The sequence below is a fragment of the Phyllobates terribilis genome, unplaced genomic scaffold (genome assembly GCF_046119375.1).
Source record: "Phyllobates terribilis strain yellow unplaced genomic scaffold, ASM4611937v1 Scaffold_3__8_contigs__length_932513732, whole genome shotgun sequence".
Lineage (NCBI taxonomy): Eukaryota > Metazoa > Chordata > Amphibia > Anura > Dendrobatidae > Phyllobates > Phyllobates terribilis.
The window spans coordinates 861,866,998-861,881,919 of NW_027362763.1; the positions used below are offsets into that span (position 1 = coordinate 861,866,998).

At 46.3% G+C, this 14,922-nt stretch overlaps 1 protein-coding gene across 1 annotated transcript in view; it reads left to right on the forward strand.

The window, feature by feature from the left end:
* Positions 1-1,423: 1,423 nt before the first annotated feature.
* The window catches only part of LGALS8 (galectin 8), a 69,156-nt gene continuing 55,657 nt past the window's right edge, over positions 1,424-14,922 (forward strand). Inside the window, exon 1 of the mRNA XM_073672616.1 lies at positions 1,424-1,591. Within this exon, the coding sequence (XP_073528717.1) occupies positions 1,543-1,591 (49 nt within the window). The 5' untranslated portion in view covers positions 1,424-1,542. The remainder of the gene's footprint in view (positions 1,592-14,922) is intronic.

Genomic DNA, 14,922 nt, shown 5'->3' on the forward strand with positions numbered 1-14,922 from the left:
TCTACATGTGTCAGTGTCTCCAGTACGTGTGGAAACTGTCACCACTCGTACTGGAAATGCAGACGTGTGAAAGAGCCCTAAAGGAGTTTTCCATCATATTAAGGGTTCGCTCACACTGGGGAGTAGCCAGCGTATAACTAGGACGATTGCTATATGATGTTTCATTGGATAGCACTCGCTCCAATGTTATACTATGGGGCAGTGCCGAATAGTGCTTTTTTTCGCATGCCGTATCAGCATGAGAAGAAAATCGTTGCATGCTGCAATTGGCAGCGTATATCAGACAGCACGCACCCATACAAGTCTATGTGTGTGTGCAAAACATTGGACTGCACTTGGATGTCATCTGAGTGCAGTCTGAAGTATACCGACTCACACAATGAAGAAATTAAGTTCTCAGCCTTCTCTGCACCTGTGATTCGATCTCGCATGTGAGGGAATTGGATCACAGTGCACCGACACTCGCTTGCAGCAGTGTTTGAGCCGAGGGTGATTTGCACATCGCATCCGATTCTCTCACGAGAGAATTAACAGATCATATACGCTAGTGTGAGTTAACCCTAAATATTAGGCTTGCTAGGCTTAGGCAGGTATAATAATAATAAAAAAACAGTATTGATTCCTGGCCAGGCTCCACTCTTCCGCTCTCACAGCGGTGTCCCCCACTGGCATTGTTTGGTGGGGAGGGGGCTGAACGTGACGCAGCAGCCTTCTCATTCCATACAAAAAGGAAACCAGCACTGAACTGACATAACACTATTTGTTAAAAACACACCAGCGGTTAAAAACTCTAAGGAAATGTGCACAGTGGGAATGAAATTTAAGAAAAAATATTCTAGAAGTCTCCTTTTCTTAAAGTAAAACGCTGCAACATGTGAATGTGCTCTAGAAGCTTTTTTTAAGCAAGTAAAAGATGTATTTTGGGGGGAGGGGCATTTTTCTACTTTAAAAATGTCATGCTGCAATTAACAACAAAAAAAAACCTGCACAAATGCATAAAAAGAAAAACATAAGGTCACAATTATTTGTATTGCTATTCTGCCAGATAACTTCTGTCAGGAGCTTTTGGGAGGATTTTTATTAACATTTATTTTGTTTGCAAACCTAATTAATCCTACATAAAATATACAATCTACATATTACTAAAAGAGATGACACCCACGTCACTATTATCTGGGGAGTCAAGTGTGTGTGATCACTAGCCACACGATTTCCCATAAATCACCTGACCAGAGACAGTGCCGGACTTGTCAGGTTTAGTCATGTTCGAAAGTTAGTAAAACTTATGTCCGCTTCTCAGTGGCCATTTTTTTGGCGCTCGCCCTATACAAACAATTATAAATTGGTCTTCAAAACAATGGCCACTTGGTGATATTCCTTTCCCGGAAGTGGAGACAAGTTTCTTCGGAACAGAGGACAGCACTTCAGCCAGTAATTTCTATGACCCATAGAAAAAAATAACTATATGGTGCAGAGAGAAAATAGATGATGGGCAGAGACTGTGCAGTAGGCGGAATACGATCCGCCCTCTAGTGACTGCAGATGTACGCGGAAACTCCGACCTGCTGCCCGCACACGGTGAAGACTGGGGGTCAGTACTTGTCATGTGACATTTGTGTCTAATGTCTGATTGTCCTACAGAATTCTGTGTGTGCTGATATGGTGTTAGGCTATGGATGTGGCACTGCTTCTTGTGGGTACAAACAGGACTACTTCATGAGGGCTGACCCCCACTTATGTTACACCCCTCACGGAAGTTTTTTTTTAATTGGTTATTCATATATATATTATAAAAACAGGCCACTTTACATTATGCTTGTTATTAGAAATGCTCTCCATTCTCAAGCAGGGAGGGATTTTTCATTTTATTTTCCACTTGTTGCCAAGGTTACCGGCCACCACAGCAGGCTATAAACCCTATAACTGCAGATTAATAGCGTTTGGGGACACGACAGATTCCCTTTAAATGCTGCTGTTGATTTTTGCCAACGGCATTTGTTTGGGCCCTCAGTTACCCCACTGTGACATTATAAAGCATTGTTACGGTGCCACGTACCTCCTGAAGGCTCCTGTTGCCATCATCTTGATATGTCTGTGAAGCTCCGCCACAGGCTGGGCTTCATGTCAGACTGTGATTTTCACAGTATACTACAATAGTGAAGTATTTCAGTATATAGTACAAGAAAAAAAATATAGGGTATAGTAAAAAAAAACTAAATAAAAATTCTTAAAAAAGCGTAAAAATTAAAATTGACCCTTTTTCCGAGTTAATAGTAAAGAAATAAAAATCAACTATCAAAATATATATTTTTTTATCCCTTAAAGGAAACCTGTCAGGCAATTATAGGGGTAATCCAGGGCTATATAAGTGTTTTTACTGTGGGCCTAAGTAAACCTAGAAATCTGAACTGAGAAATAAGTTGGTGTAGCACGTAGGCGCGTTTTCACACTGGCCACAAAACAAAAAAACAACGACAGAAACATAATATAGCAAATACCCTGCAATAAATAAATAAACAATAGTGCATGAAAATATCGGGTACTTAGTTAACAATTTTGATCAAAAGAATGCAAAACCCATCCCACCACATCACAGCGACCCTATTAATGACAGTCCTAACTCTAATATTTAATACCTTACCTTTTGTCAAGTGACATGCATGTGGCTAAGGGCTGAGAAAGACCGAGTCTGGATAGTAGACACACATCCATGGGGAACTAGATGGCTCCATTCATCTAGTTCCACATGGCTGTATGTCTACTAGCTAGGCTCGGCAAAAATATGCTGGGTCCAAAGTGCTGCTACATCCGGATCATGGGTACATAGCCTGAAATTCAAAAAATGGCATGGGCTCCCGCATGATTTTCATAACTAGTAGAGGGAAAGCCAACCACTGGGAGCTGCTATTACTAGCTGGGGAAGGGGCCATTAGCCCAAAATGTTCCCTGGCTATTAATAACAGCCTACAGCTGTTTGCTTAGCCTTTACTAACTAGATGACAGGTGGACCCCAGAAAAAAATTGATGTAGGGCCCCCCTATAAAATCTAACCAGCAAAGGCTAGGCAGACAGCTGCGGCCTGATATTAATAGCCAGAGAGAGAAGGGGCCATGGATAATAATATCAGCTCTCAGCTGCCCCAGTACTGGTGCATACATAAGATGCGCCAAATCTGGTGCTTAGCCTCTGCTTTTCACACTTGCCCTGGTGCTGTGGCAAGTGGGGTAATAGGGTTGGTGTTAATGTCAGCCTTGTATTGGCAGCTGACATGAAGCCCAGGTTAGTAAAGGTTGGCATCTATAAGATGCACCCATTACTAACTCCATTGTAAAGTTTTTGAAATAAAGACACAGCCAGAATAAAGTCTTTTATTGCAAATAAAATTCCACACGGTTTTAATCATTTATTTAAAAATAAAGAACACCGTATACTTATCTAACGCCTAGTCCGCTATAGCCATTGTCACTTGTAAGAAACCAAAAATAAAAAACAACCATATCCCTCACCTGTCCACCGTGATGTCATAATCCACAGTGTCCCACGACGATACGGGTCACTTCTACACAGGGGTGGACTGGGCCGGGTGGCAGAGGGGCAAATGCCCCCCATGCCGGTCCTCCAGCAGAGGTTTTGGGCCGTCAACCATCGCCACTGACGTGGCCACTTTCCTCTGCACGCGCCCTCCCATTAGGGCGCACGCAGAGGAGAGTGAAAGGGGATGGCCCGTGGGCCCACAGGTAGGTGGGGATCAGCGTTGGAATGGCAGAGGTGAGTATTTATTTTTTTAATCTGGGGCCGTGTATACAGTACGGAGCACTGTGCGGGGCCGTGTATACAGTACGGAGCACTGTGCGGGGCCGTGTATACAGTACGGAGCACTGTGCGGGGCCGTGTATACAGTACGGAGCACTGTGCGGGGCCAATTATTCTGTATGGAGAACTCTTTGTGGCCATTATACTGTATGAAGGGCTGTGTGGGGATTACAGTTGGAGAATCATACTGTGATGGGGTCACCATTCTTTGTTGGGGGGGATTGAAGGAGAGGGGTACAGTAGGGTCATCATACTGTGAGTGTCGAGGAATTCACTGTGGGGGTATTTTATTGTACTGTGGCCTGATGGGAGGGCACGCGGCCTGATGGGATGGCGCGCGGCCTGATGGGAGAGTGGTCGCGACGCTAGTGAAAGGGGGATGGCCCGTGGGCCCCCAGGTAGGTAGGGATCAGCGTTCGAATGACAGAGGTGAGTATTTTTTTAATCTGGGGCCATTATACTGTGTGGAGCACCATGTGGGGCCATGTATACTGTGTGGAGCACCATGTGGGGCCATTATACTGTGAGGAGCACCATGTGGGGCCATTATACTGTGAGGAGCACCATGTGGAGCCGTGGATAAAGTACAGAGTGTGCATCACTAACAAGCTTTTTTTAATTAAACTTGGTGGTATTATAATGATTTTATAACATTACATACACTTTGTCCTACCTGCTCGTTTTCAGTCATAGGGGTGTGATCCTGCTATTCAGTCAGGGGTGGGCGCAGCATTCAATCACTGCTGGCGCCGCCCACGTATTTGAATTTTGCTCGCGGCAAGCGCTATTGTTCTGGGGCGCATGCATATTTCTACATGTCCAGCTTTGGGCCTGCGCCTGCGCAGTGAGGCTGTGCTGCTGCTCAGGGGCCACTGCTGTATACTTGCCCCCTAGGCCAAAATTTTGTCAGCCAGCCCCTGCTTCTACAGCAGTCACATCAGCAATCCCTGATGTGACTGTTGTAGAGGACAGCACTCTATACACTGACAGGAGTGTAATCACTGCTTCAGTGTATAGCGCTGAGCTGCGGAGACTGAGGTCACTTGAGTTCATCAGCTGAAGATCAGTTGACGATCTCGGGTGACCTCACTTACTGCAGCAGTGATGCGTGAAAAAATGCGCTCAAATCGCGTTTTGTGGGGGGTTCAGGTGCATGCCCTGACGGGTCCCACGAACGTGGATAAAAGCGCAATGTGAAAGCACCCTTAGAGGTGTTGTACGTCTAAGGCTCTGCACATATCAAACTTTCTGATGCAGAATTTATTTTTTTTTTGCAATTTTGTTTGCAAAATCTTAGGCTTTCTTGAAAAATTGCATGAAGGTGTCCAAGAATGCAAAATACTGTGTAGAATTTTCACTCTGTGCCAGGTGTCTAGCTTGCAGAAAAAAACAAAGTCCAGGGGTCTGATTTTTTTTTTACAATAATAACTATTCTTGCAGTGGAAAGGTACCACTATAACAGCTGATGATATTTGGCTTGGAAAGTGGTCTAGAGGTAGGACCCCCACCAGTTGTGGTATACCTAGTGATTACAATACTCATACAATAAAGCCTAGAGGATCTCCATAAAGGACTAGTGCCTAAGGTAGTTTAAAAGGGTTAGTCTTATCTTAAATAAGTACGATCGCAAAGTGCTTTTGAAAATAGGCAACTTTGCAATTTTCCCCTTCTCCCATGACAGCACCACCTGAGAGAGGGTATCCGCCCACCAAGGACAGGAACCTACTGAATAAAAAGGCGGTACCTCTCCTCCGCATCAGTTTTTGGTTCCTGTCCCTGATGGGAGCCTCACCAGGTGGTACCTCACGTACCTGGATTATGGACGGTGCGGCCTGGAGGCCGTGGAAGCAGCAGATGGTCCCTGTTCCCAGCCCGTCTGGCTGCTGCCCGGGTCTGCGTGTGGGGAGGAGGTGCTGTTTTCCTTCGGATGCCTCCCCGCGTGCGCCGGGGCCTGCGGCCGGGTCTGCGCCTCGCAAAGATGAACAGAGCGCGCCGGCCGGCAGGTCTTCCGGGCTGCGCACGTGGAGGTCGCGTCGCACCCTGTGACGGAGCGCGCCGGAAGTCCGGGCTGCGCACGCGCGGGGTGCTGACGCGCCCTATCACGGAGTGCGCCGGAAACCGGGTCTGCGCATGCGCGGGTGGGAAGCTGTCATCCAGCTGCAAGCGCGCCAGGTGCCGCTGGGCTGCGCACGCGCAGAGGCAGGTGGATCTGCGGGTAGCGCGCCAGCTGGCTAAAATTAAAAAAAAAAAAAAAAAAGAAAGGAAAAAGAGAGATGAGCACGCTGCCGGAAGGGGAGGAGCCTAAAGGAGGTGGAGCCCTACTGCTTTTAAGGATGGGGAGCAATCAGGATGGCGGTGTCTGCATCCCCGCCATGATGAATGAGGAACCGCAGTCACCTGGGCAGCAGCTGTCACCGCCACAGGAAGTACAGCAGCAGCCACAGCCATCAAAGCAGCGCAAGCAGCTCAAACAAATGGAACGGGAATCTTCCCATCGACAAAGTCATAGCAGTGAGGGGCGTACGAGTTCCGGCAAGACTGGTCAGAAAAGACTTCGTCAGTCCACCTCCGCCAGATGGGAGCCCTCATGTGAACGGCAACCACCGCCTCCGGTACCCTAGTCTGAACGGCAGTGTGGTGAGTGATCTTCGTGAAAGTCTCACCTTGAATAATGTGCTCTTCTCTCTCTCTCTCTCTCTCTCTCTCTTTTCCTCCTTCTTCTCCTTTTAATTCTTGGGGCAGGAGGCGAAGAAGTGTAGTGCTAAAAATAAATACAGCAGGAAGTTCTCTCTCTGCTCAGGAAAGGAGTTCTGGTGGAAACACCTATACCCGAGCAAGGAAGAGGATTCTATTCTACCCTCTTCCTAATAAAGAAGCCGGACGGCTCCTTCAGGACCATTGCGAACTTAAAAAGACTGAACGACCATTTAATCTACAGGCCTTTCAAGATGGAAACAATAAAATCAGCCATAAAGATGTTATTTCCGGACTGTTTTATGTGCGTCCTCGATCTGAAGGACGCCTACTACCACGTCCCGATTTTGCCAGATCATCAACAGTTTCTAAGAGTAGCTGTACAATTCGGCAGGCACGTAAGGCATTTTCAGTTCGCAGCTCTTCCCTTTGGCATTTCCATGGCGCCGAGAGTCTTCACAAAAATCATTCTGGAGGTCACAGCACACTTGAGGGAAAGAGATATTTTAGTCATCCCTTATCTGGACGACTTCTTAGTAGTGGGCAGATCAAGTCAACTCTGTGCTCTAGCCCTGGCGGACGTCATGGCCAGTCTAAGACGCCTAGGTTGGCTGTTAAATCTGGAGAAGTCAAGGCTGGAACCAAAGAGGGTTCAGTCTTTCCTGGGTCTCATTCTGGACTCGGAAAACCAAACCTGTCTTCTGCCAGAGGAAAAGAAACTGAAGATCAGATCCCTAACATCTCAGATTGTCAGCAATCCGACCATCACCCTGAGGAGTGCAATGTCTCTGTTGGGTACAATGACGTCTTGCATTCCGGCGGTTCAGTGGGCCCAGCACCATTCCAGGTGTCTTCAACAGGAGATTCTGGCAGCGGACAGGCGGCTCAAAGGTCGCCTGAATGGGAAAATATCTCTTCCAGATGTTGTGATCAACTCCCTGGACTGGTGGACATCTCCGGTCAACCTATCTTTGGGGGTTCCTTGGACCTTCCAGGTGTCGGATACAATTACAACAGACGCAAGTGCGGAAGGTTGGGGAGCTCACCTAAGGGATCGTTCTGTACAAGGCCTCTGGTCGGACAGCGAGACAAGCCTCTCTTCCAACATGAAAGAGCTGTTGGCAGCCAGAAACGCGCTAAAAGAATTCAGTTCTGTTCTTCAGGGTCCTCACGTCAGGATAATGTCAGACAACAGATCAACAGTCGCCTACATCAACCATCAGGGGGGTACCAGGTCTCTCCCTCTGATGTCAATAGCGGATCAGATCTTCAGTTTTGCCGAGAGTCGGCTGGTTACGCTCTCGGCACTACATATAAAAGGGGAAGAGAACATAAAGGCCGATTTCTTGAGTCGTCACATCTTGAAACAAGGAGAGTGGGAGTTGAATCCAGCCGTTTTTCAGCAGATTGTGGATCGGTGGGGACAGCCCCAGATAGATCTATTTGCAAACAGACACAATCGGAAGACCGAAACCTTTTGCTCCCTGAATCCAAAAGAGGGGGCGTTTGCGGTGGACGCGCTGCAGATTCAGTGGGATTTCACTCTAGCTTATGCCTTTCCCCCTTTAGTACTGATCCCTACTATCCTGAGGAAGATCCGAGAGGAACGGGCGAGGGTTATATTGATCGCCCCGTTCTGGCCCAAGAGACCATGGTTCACTTGGATGAAGAGAATGTCCCAAGCAGATCCATGGGTTCTTCCGGACATCCCGGATCTCCTCAGGCAGGGCCCAGTCTGTCATCCCCAAAGAGCGGGCCTGCATTTGACGGCTTGGATTTTGAGAGGTCGCTATTGACGCAAAGGGGGTTTTCTCCAGATCTTGTTACTACCCTTCTAGCAAGTAGAAAGCCCATAACAACTAGAATCTATGGTAGAACCTGGGCTAAGTTCTTGTCTACCTCGGGTCAGTCTGCCAAAGGGAGGGTTCCTATTGAGGCCATACTAGAATTCCTCCAGAAGGGATTAAACATGGGACTAGCCACCAGTACTCTTAAGGTACAGGTATCTGCTCTGGGGGCACTGTATAATTATGACTTGGCAGCAAATAGATGGATCATTAGATTTATTAAAGCCTGTCATAGATCCAGACCTATTCCTGTTCCAAGAATGCCTCCTTGGGACCTTAATTTAGTTCTGGAAGCATTAACCAAACCTCCCTTCGAGCCCTTAGAGAAGGTTTCAGAAAAAATCTTAACTTTAAAGACTGCGCTATTGGTGGCCCTGACATCAGCTCGTAGAGTCAGTGACTTACACGCACTGTCCATTAACCATCCATTCACTCAAGTATGTATGGATAGAGTAATCTTAAGACCAGACCCGGCCTATCTTCCAAAGGTAGCCTCCAAGTTCCATAGGACTCAAGTAATCACTCTCCCTTCCTTCTATCCTAATCCTAGGGATTCTGAGGAATATAAGCTTCACACCTTAGATGTTAGGAGGGTGTTAGTCCAGTATTTGGAAGTGACAAAAGCCTGGAGAAAGAGTGACGCTTTATTTATATCCTTTCAGGGGGCTAGGAAAGGACTTAAGGTTACAAGGGGGACCATAGCTAGATGGGTCAGGGATACTATTACCTTAGCCTACTCTTCTAGCAATCTGCCGGTTCCTGAGAACCTGAAGGCCCATTCCACCAGAGCGGTAGCTGCTTCCTGGGCTGAGAAGGCGGATGTGCCCATCGACATTATATGTAAGGCGGCAACTTGGTCATCCCCTGCTACATTTTACAAACATTACCGTCTTGACCTTTCCTCTTCTACTGATCTGTCCTTTGGTAGAAGGGTGTTGCAAGCGGTGATCCCTCCCTCTGGTATTTAATCTCTATAAATCTCTCAGGTGGTGCTGTCATGGGAGAAGGGGAAAAGATCCTAGTTACTTACCGGTAACGGGATTTTACAGAGCCCATGACAGCACCCTATTAATTCCCTCCCCTTTATCACTGTGGTGTGCACTTTTTTTAAGGTGTTTAGTACATATGTTGAGGTGGTGGTTATGTATTAACCTGTCTTCGGAGGCCCTCTCATGCTCTGAAACAAAAAACTGATGCGGAGGAGAGGTACCGCCTTTTTATTCAGTAGGTTCCTGTCCTTGGTGGGCGGATACCCTCTCTCAGGTGGTGCTGTCATGGGCTCTGTAAAATCCCGTTACCGGTAAGTAACTAGGATCTTTACTTCTCATTAAAAATCTACTTTGTTCTCAAGAGCGGAGGGATTTTTAATTCTAGATTTCACTGCTTATTACTGAGGTTACCGGCCAACTCTGCAGTCTCAGTGATGGCCGGTCTCTTAGCATGGAGCTTGAAAGCGCTGTTCTGAAGCTGGCTAGATCACTGGGTCCAGGCAGATTGTGTCACTGCACTTCTCCAATGCTGCAGAGGCAAAGCTGTCTCTGCTTCCAACATGGAAGAGCGCAGAGTTTGGACCAGCTGCCCAACAATGGTACTGGTTCAAACTGACAGAAATAAGGAGTGCACTGTCCCACTGGCAAGTAGGAAGCTGTAAATCAGCAGAATAGTGGAAATACTTTGTCCACTCAGGAAAATCTCTCACAAATTAATAATGTGAACAGCAAACGGTGAGAAATAAAACATAGCTTTTAATAAAATATTAAAACAAGTAAAAGAGAGAGAAAGTGGCTCCAGACCCCAGTGCAAATTACAGAGGTAGAAAAGAGACCTGATTTTCTAATAAAATGGTCAGATATACCAAGTCGGGTGTCCTGATAATGTAGATAATGAACAGTATATAATGGGTGCAACGGATACATATAATGATTAACAAGACAGTACTTGTCAAGGCGTCTATGTATAGCCCAGTATATTAAATATTCAGTTCTGCACCAGTGAAGCGACTGGACTTATCCTTTATCAACTGCAATATATAGCAGGAATAACACTAATTTAATCAAGAGGGTATTACAGCCAAACCGCTTTAGGTCCAGACAGTGGTCTAAAGAGACAGCAAACAAAACCCTATATTAGCAACTAAGGGCTATGTAGTTTGTAAAAGCTGATAATTATAGGGAAAAATAAATCTCTATGGGTGAGCAGTAACCCTCCATATCACAGAAGATATAATAACCAATTGAATGAATGAAATGGAGTGGTCTCACCCATTAGTAATCAGTAAGATCCAGGAGGTACATCCAGAGAGGCAGAGGATAGCTGTCTAGCCCTATAGATTCCTATTCGGCCTAGTAAAGTTTCAATCCCCAAACTCCCACACTGACAAGGGCAGTCCACATCTGGTCCTTTTGTGGCGGCCCTGTACTTGCCCTTTGTACCCAACGCGTTTCATCAAAACTGAATCCTCAGGGGACCTACGGCACATGTGGGGTTCTTCATAATAGAGCAGAATCAAAGAGGGCAACTCCTAAGCTCTTCCTGTTTAGTAGAGACAGGAAGCACCTATAGGCTAAGATCTTATATAGTGGACAAAATAGAAAACATCTGAAAGCAATCTAGTCTTGATTGGCCAGTCATATCAGTAGATATAATAACTCACATTTACTTCCATTGGAGCACACGTCAGTAGGTCCACAGGTGTGTCCCCACACACCGACCTGCAGTATTTTTGCCCGCAAATGACGTCATTCCGGTCTTTGGAGTACAGGCTCGCACATGTGTGTGTGGAACGCAGTGTGCTCCACCAAACTACTACTTTCAGTATTTGGCCCCGCAAACTGACATCACATCTGGTTGCTGGAAAACAAATTATGTAATTTCCAGTATCTGGCATGCAAATAATGTCATTTTCCATATCTGAACCGCATATCGGCACTGAATTAAACAAACCCTATGTTGGCAAGTCTCAGAAATAGACTAAACAGTAAGTAAGGTACAAAGCCCACAAGAGATACCCGGTATCTAAGAATGATCAAAAAATTGACCTTTGGAGAAAAAAGCTAATTTGGTCATTTAAAGGTGCAAAGACATCATTTCCAATACCTACAGAAGTCGGCACTAATTACCAATTTAAAGATGCAGGGGCATCAAACGCTCCAATATAGCGACGTATAGATGTAAATCCGCGTTAAATACGGGCATTAAACACTCTTAAATAGAAGATACTTGTGGCAATGCAAAGAGGTAGAGCAAAATCATAAGAAGTTGCATTAGCAAAATATAAGGCAGCCAAAATCAAAGAGAAGAGGGGTTCATCGGCAGTTTCAGAAATATTGATCAAAATGTTAATGCCCAATACACTACTGTAGAAAGAATATATAGGGCGGATCGGGTTCTAGACATAACAGCCATAATTCAGTTGCTCATTTAGGCCCCCTGGGGCGACTGTTTTGAGGTAGAAAATCCACCTTGTTTCTTTTTGCAAAACTAGTCTATCCCAATTACCGCCCCTATGCAGTTTATTAACGTTTTCAATACCCTTGAGTTTAATATGTCTAACATCACCACCATGACAGTTATTTATGTGTCGTGAAATTGGGTTGTCTCTCTTACGCTGGATGCCTCCTATGTGGTCACTTATCCTGCGTTTGAGCTCCCTAATTGTCTTTCCCACATACTCGATGCTACAGTCGCAGGTGGCCTTATCGATCACCCCTCTGCTACTGTAGTTGATGAATTCCGTGATCTTATATTATTTACCTGTGAAATTGCTGATAAAACATTGCAAGACATGATGTGGGGACAAACGACACAGTGACCACACTTAAAGCACCCTCTGACATCACTGGATAGCCATGACTCACGACTGGTTTCTTAAAGTGACTACCTACTAGCCTATCACTCAACGATCGCCCTTTCCTGTAGGTGATCTGCGGTAAGCTCGTCAACTTAGTCCCCACCTCCGAATCCATGAGTAGAATTGGCCAGTGTTAATTCAGGATCACTCATACTTCCTGTGCTCTCTTGTCAAAAGTTGTAATAAACCTGCTACTTCCCATTGTTGGAGTCTTGTATGTAGGGTTTAGGAGGTCCGTTCTACAAAAAAACGAAAAGAAAGGATATTAGGGGCGGGTCCCCAATTTTTATATATGAACTGAAACAGAGAGGACCCCTAAAATATAACCTTTAATGGTAAAGTTAAAACAAATATATACTCTCAAGTAGCAATAAAATATTACGTTTTTACAAGGTGTATGCCTTTTCTATATATATTATTTCAAGGAAACAGTGTTCTTATCAAACAACTACATACATACAGACAGGACATAATGTGCAAACTAGCAATTCCCTAGTTCTTCCAAAAGGAATCCCTGTTAGCGGAGGTTGGCAACCTAATTTGAAACAGTATGGCGGCCCCGCTGCATGATGGCTGTCCCTTATAACCCTTGCTGCACGCCTAATATTAAGTGCAGTAAAGATAGAAAGACTCAATAGATATACATATAAATAGTAAAGACATATACATACTTTCAGTTCAACATAGAAAGATAGATAGAATTTTTCTTGTACCTGTATAATATTGGTTTAGCATAAAAATATAGAACTATATTGTACTTAGCTTATAGCCAATTCCTTCACATGTATCCCAAGAATCCTGACGCGTTTCCTCCCAGGCGGAGTTGCTGGGGTTCATCAGGGAATATATTGATGTGCCATCAGTGCAGCATCATCTTATGGCCACAGAAAATCAAGGGATATCCCCTTTAAAGGAATCTGTCCCTCTGTTCCTTAGCTTGCCTTTCAAAAGACTCCTCCGTGGTACAATTTCTGCGGATCCTGATGTATTGTCCCTTGGGGATGCCTCTCTTTAAATTCATCGAGTGACCACTATCCCACTTAAAGGGGTTTTCCCACGAACAAAAGTTGATTTTAATCAATAGATCTTGGAATAATAACTTCCACAACTGGATGTGTTTTAAATTTAAAAATTCCTGTGCTGAGATAATCTTGTAAATGTTCCCCTGTGTAATGGCCGTGTCTGACCGTACAGGAACATGGTCTGATCATACTACATCTCCTGTGCAGGGGAGGACGCAAATGAGTATACAGACATGACAGCACGGGATCGCAAATGATTCTCTCTTTGAAGTAAAACATTGCTTAAAAACAAGCAGAGAAATGTTTTACCTCACAAAAAGAATCAGCTGTGATCCCATACTGTCCTGTCTGTATACTCTTTTGCTTCCTCCTCTGCCCAGGAGACGTGGTATGATCAGACCATGTTCCTGCACGGTCAGACACAGCCATTACACCAGGGGTCTCAAACTCAGCTTGGCATACGGGCCGCACACGGAAAAACATTTAATTTGGGGGGCCGCATTATTTGCATGACAAAGTGACATTTTTAGTGATACCATTTTATTTTCTTTACACCTTTTGAACTGGTCCTCATCTAGCAGACATGGTCTCCCCTCCAGGTCCCCCATATTGCAGACATGGTCTCCCCTCCAGGTCCCCCATATTGCAGACATGGTCCCCCATCCAGGTCCCCCATATTACAGACATGGTCCTCCATATTGCAGACAGGTCCCCCATCCAGGTCCCCCCCAATACTGCGCACAGGGTCCCCCCCCCCAATACTGCGCACAGGGTCCCCCCCCCAATACTGCCCACAGGGTCTCCGCCCCCCCCCCCTCCAATACTGCGCACAGGGTCTCCGTCCCCCCCCCCTCCAATACTGCGCACAGGGTCGTCGTCCCCCCCCAATACTGCGCACAGGGTCGTCGTCCCCCCCAATACTGCACACAGGGTCGTCCCCCCCCCAATACTGCACACAGGGTCGTCCCCCCCCCAATACTGCACACAGGGTCCCCCCAATACTGCGCTCGGGGTCCCAGTCCCCCCCCCCTCAATACTGCGCTCGGGGTCCCCGTCCCCCCCCATACAGCGCTCAAGGTCCCCGTCCCCCCATACAGCGCTCAGGGTCCTCATCCCCCCATACTGCGCACAGTGCCCCCCATACTGAGCACAGGTCCCCTGTGGTGTATTTCACGTGACAGAGAAAAAAAAAAAAAAGATTCTCACCTGTCCTCCGTTCTCTCGGCGTCCTGTCTGTACCTGTGGCCCACAGGCACAGACCCCGTAACGATCGCGGCTCTCTCCAGGAGCCGCCGACATCAGCACTGTAATGCAGTGTATTGCCGCACAGAGAGTGGCTCTCTGCACAGCAATACCAGTGTCAGCCGCCGGCCTATCAGAGGCCAGCAGCTGACATCTGGGCATGGCAGTGACGTCATACGCTGCTGCGCTGGGACGCAAATGTCAGCTGCTGGCCTCTGATAGGCCGGCGGCTGACACTGGTATTGCTGTGCAGAGAGTCGGGCCTGCGGGCCGCAAGAAGCAGCCGGAGGGGCCGTGTGTTTGAGACCCCTGCATTACACAGTACACAGCAGGGACACATTTATAAGATTATCTCCGCACAGGAACATTTTATTTAAACACATCCAATTGTGGAAATGATTATTATTCCAAGATCTATTGATTAAAATTAACTTTTGTTCACGGAAAAACCCCT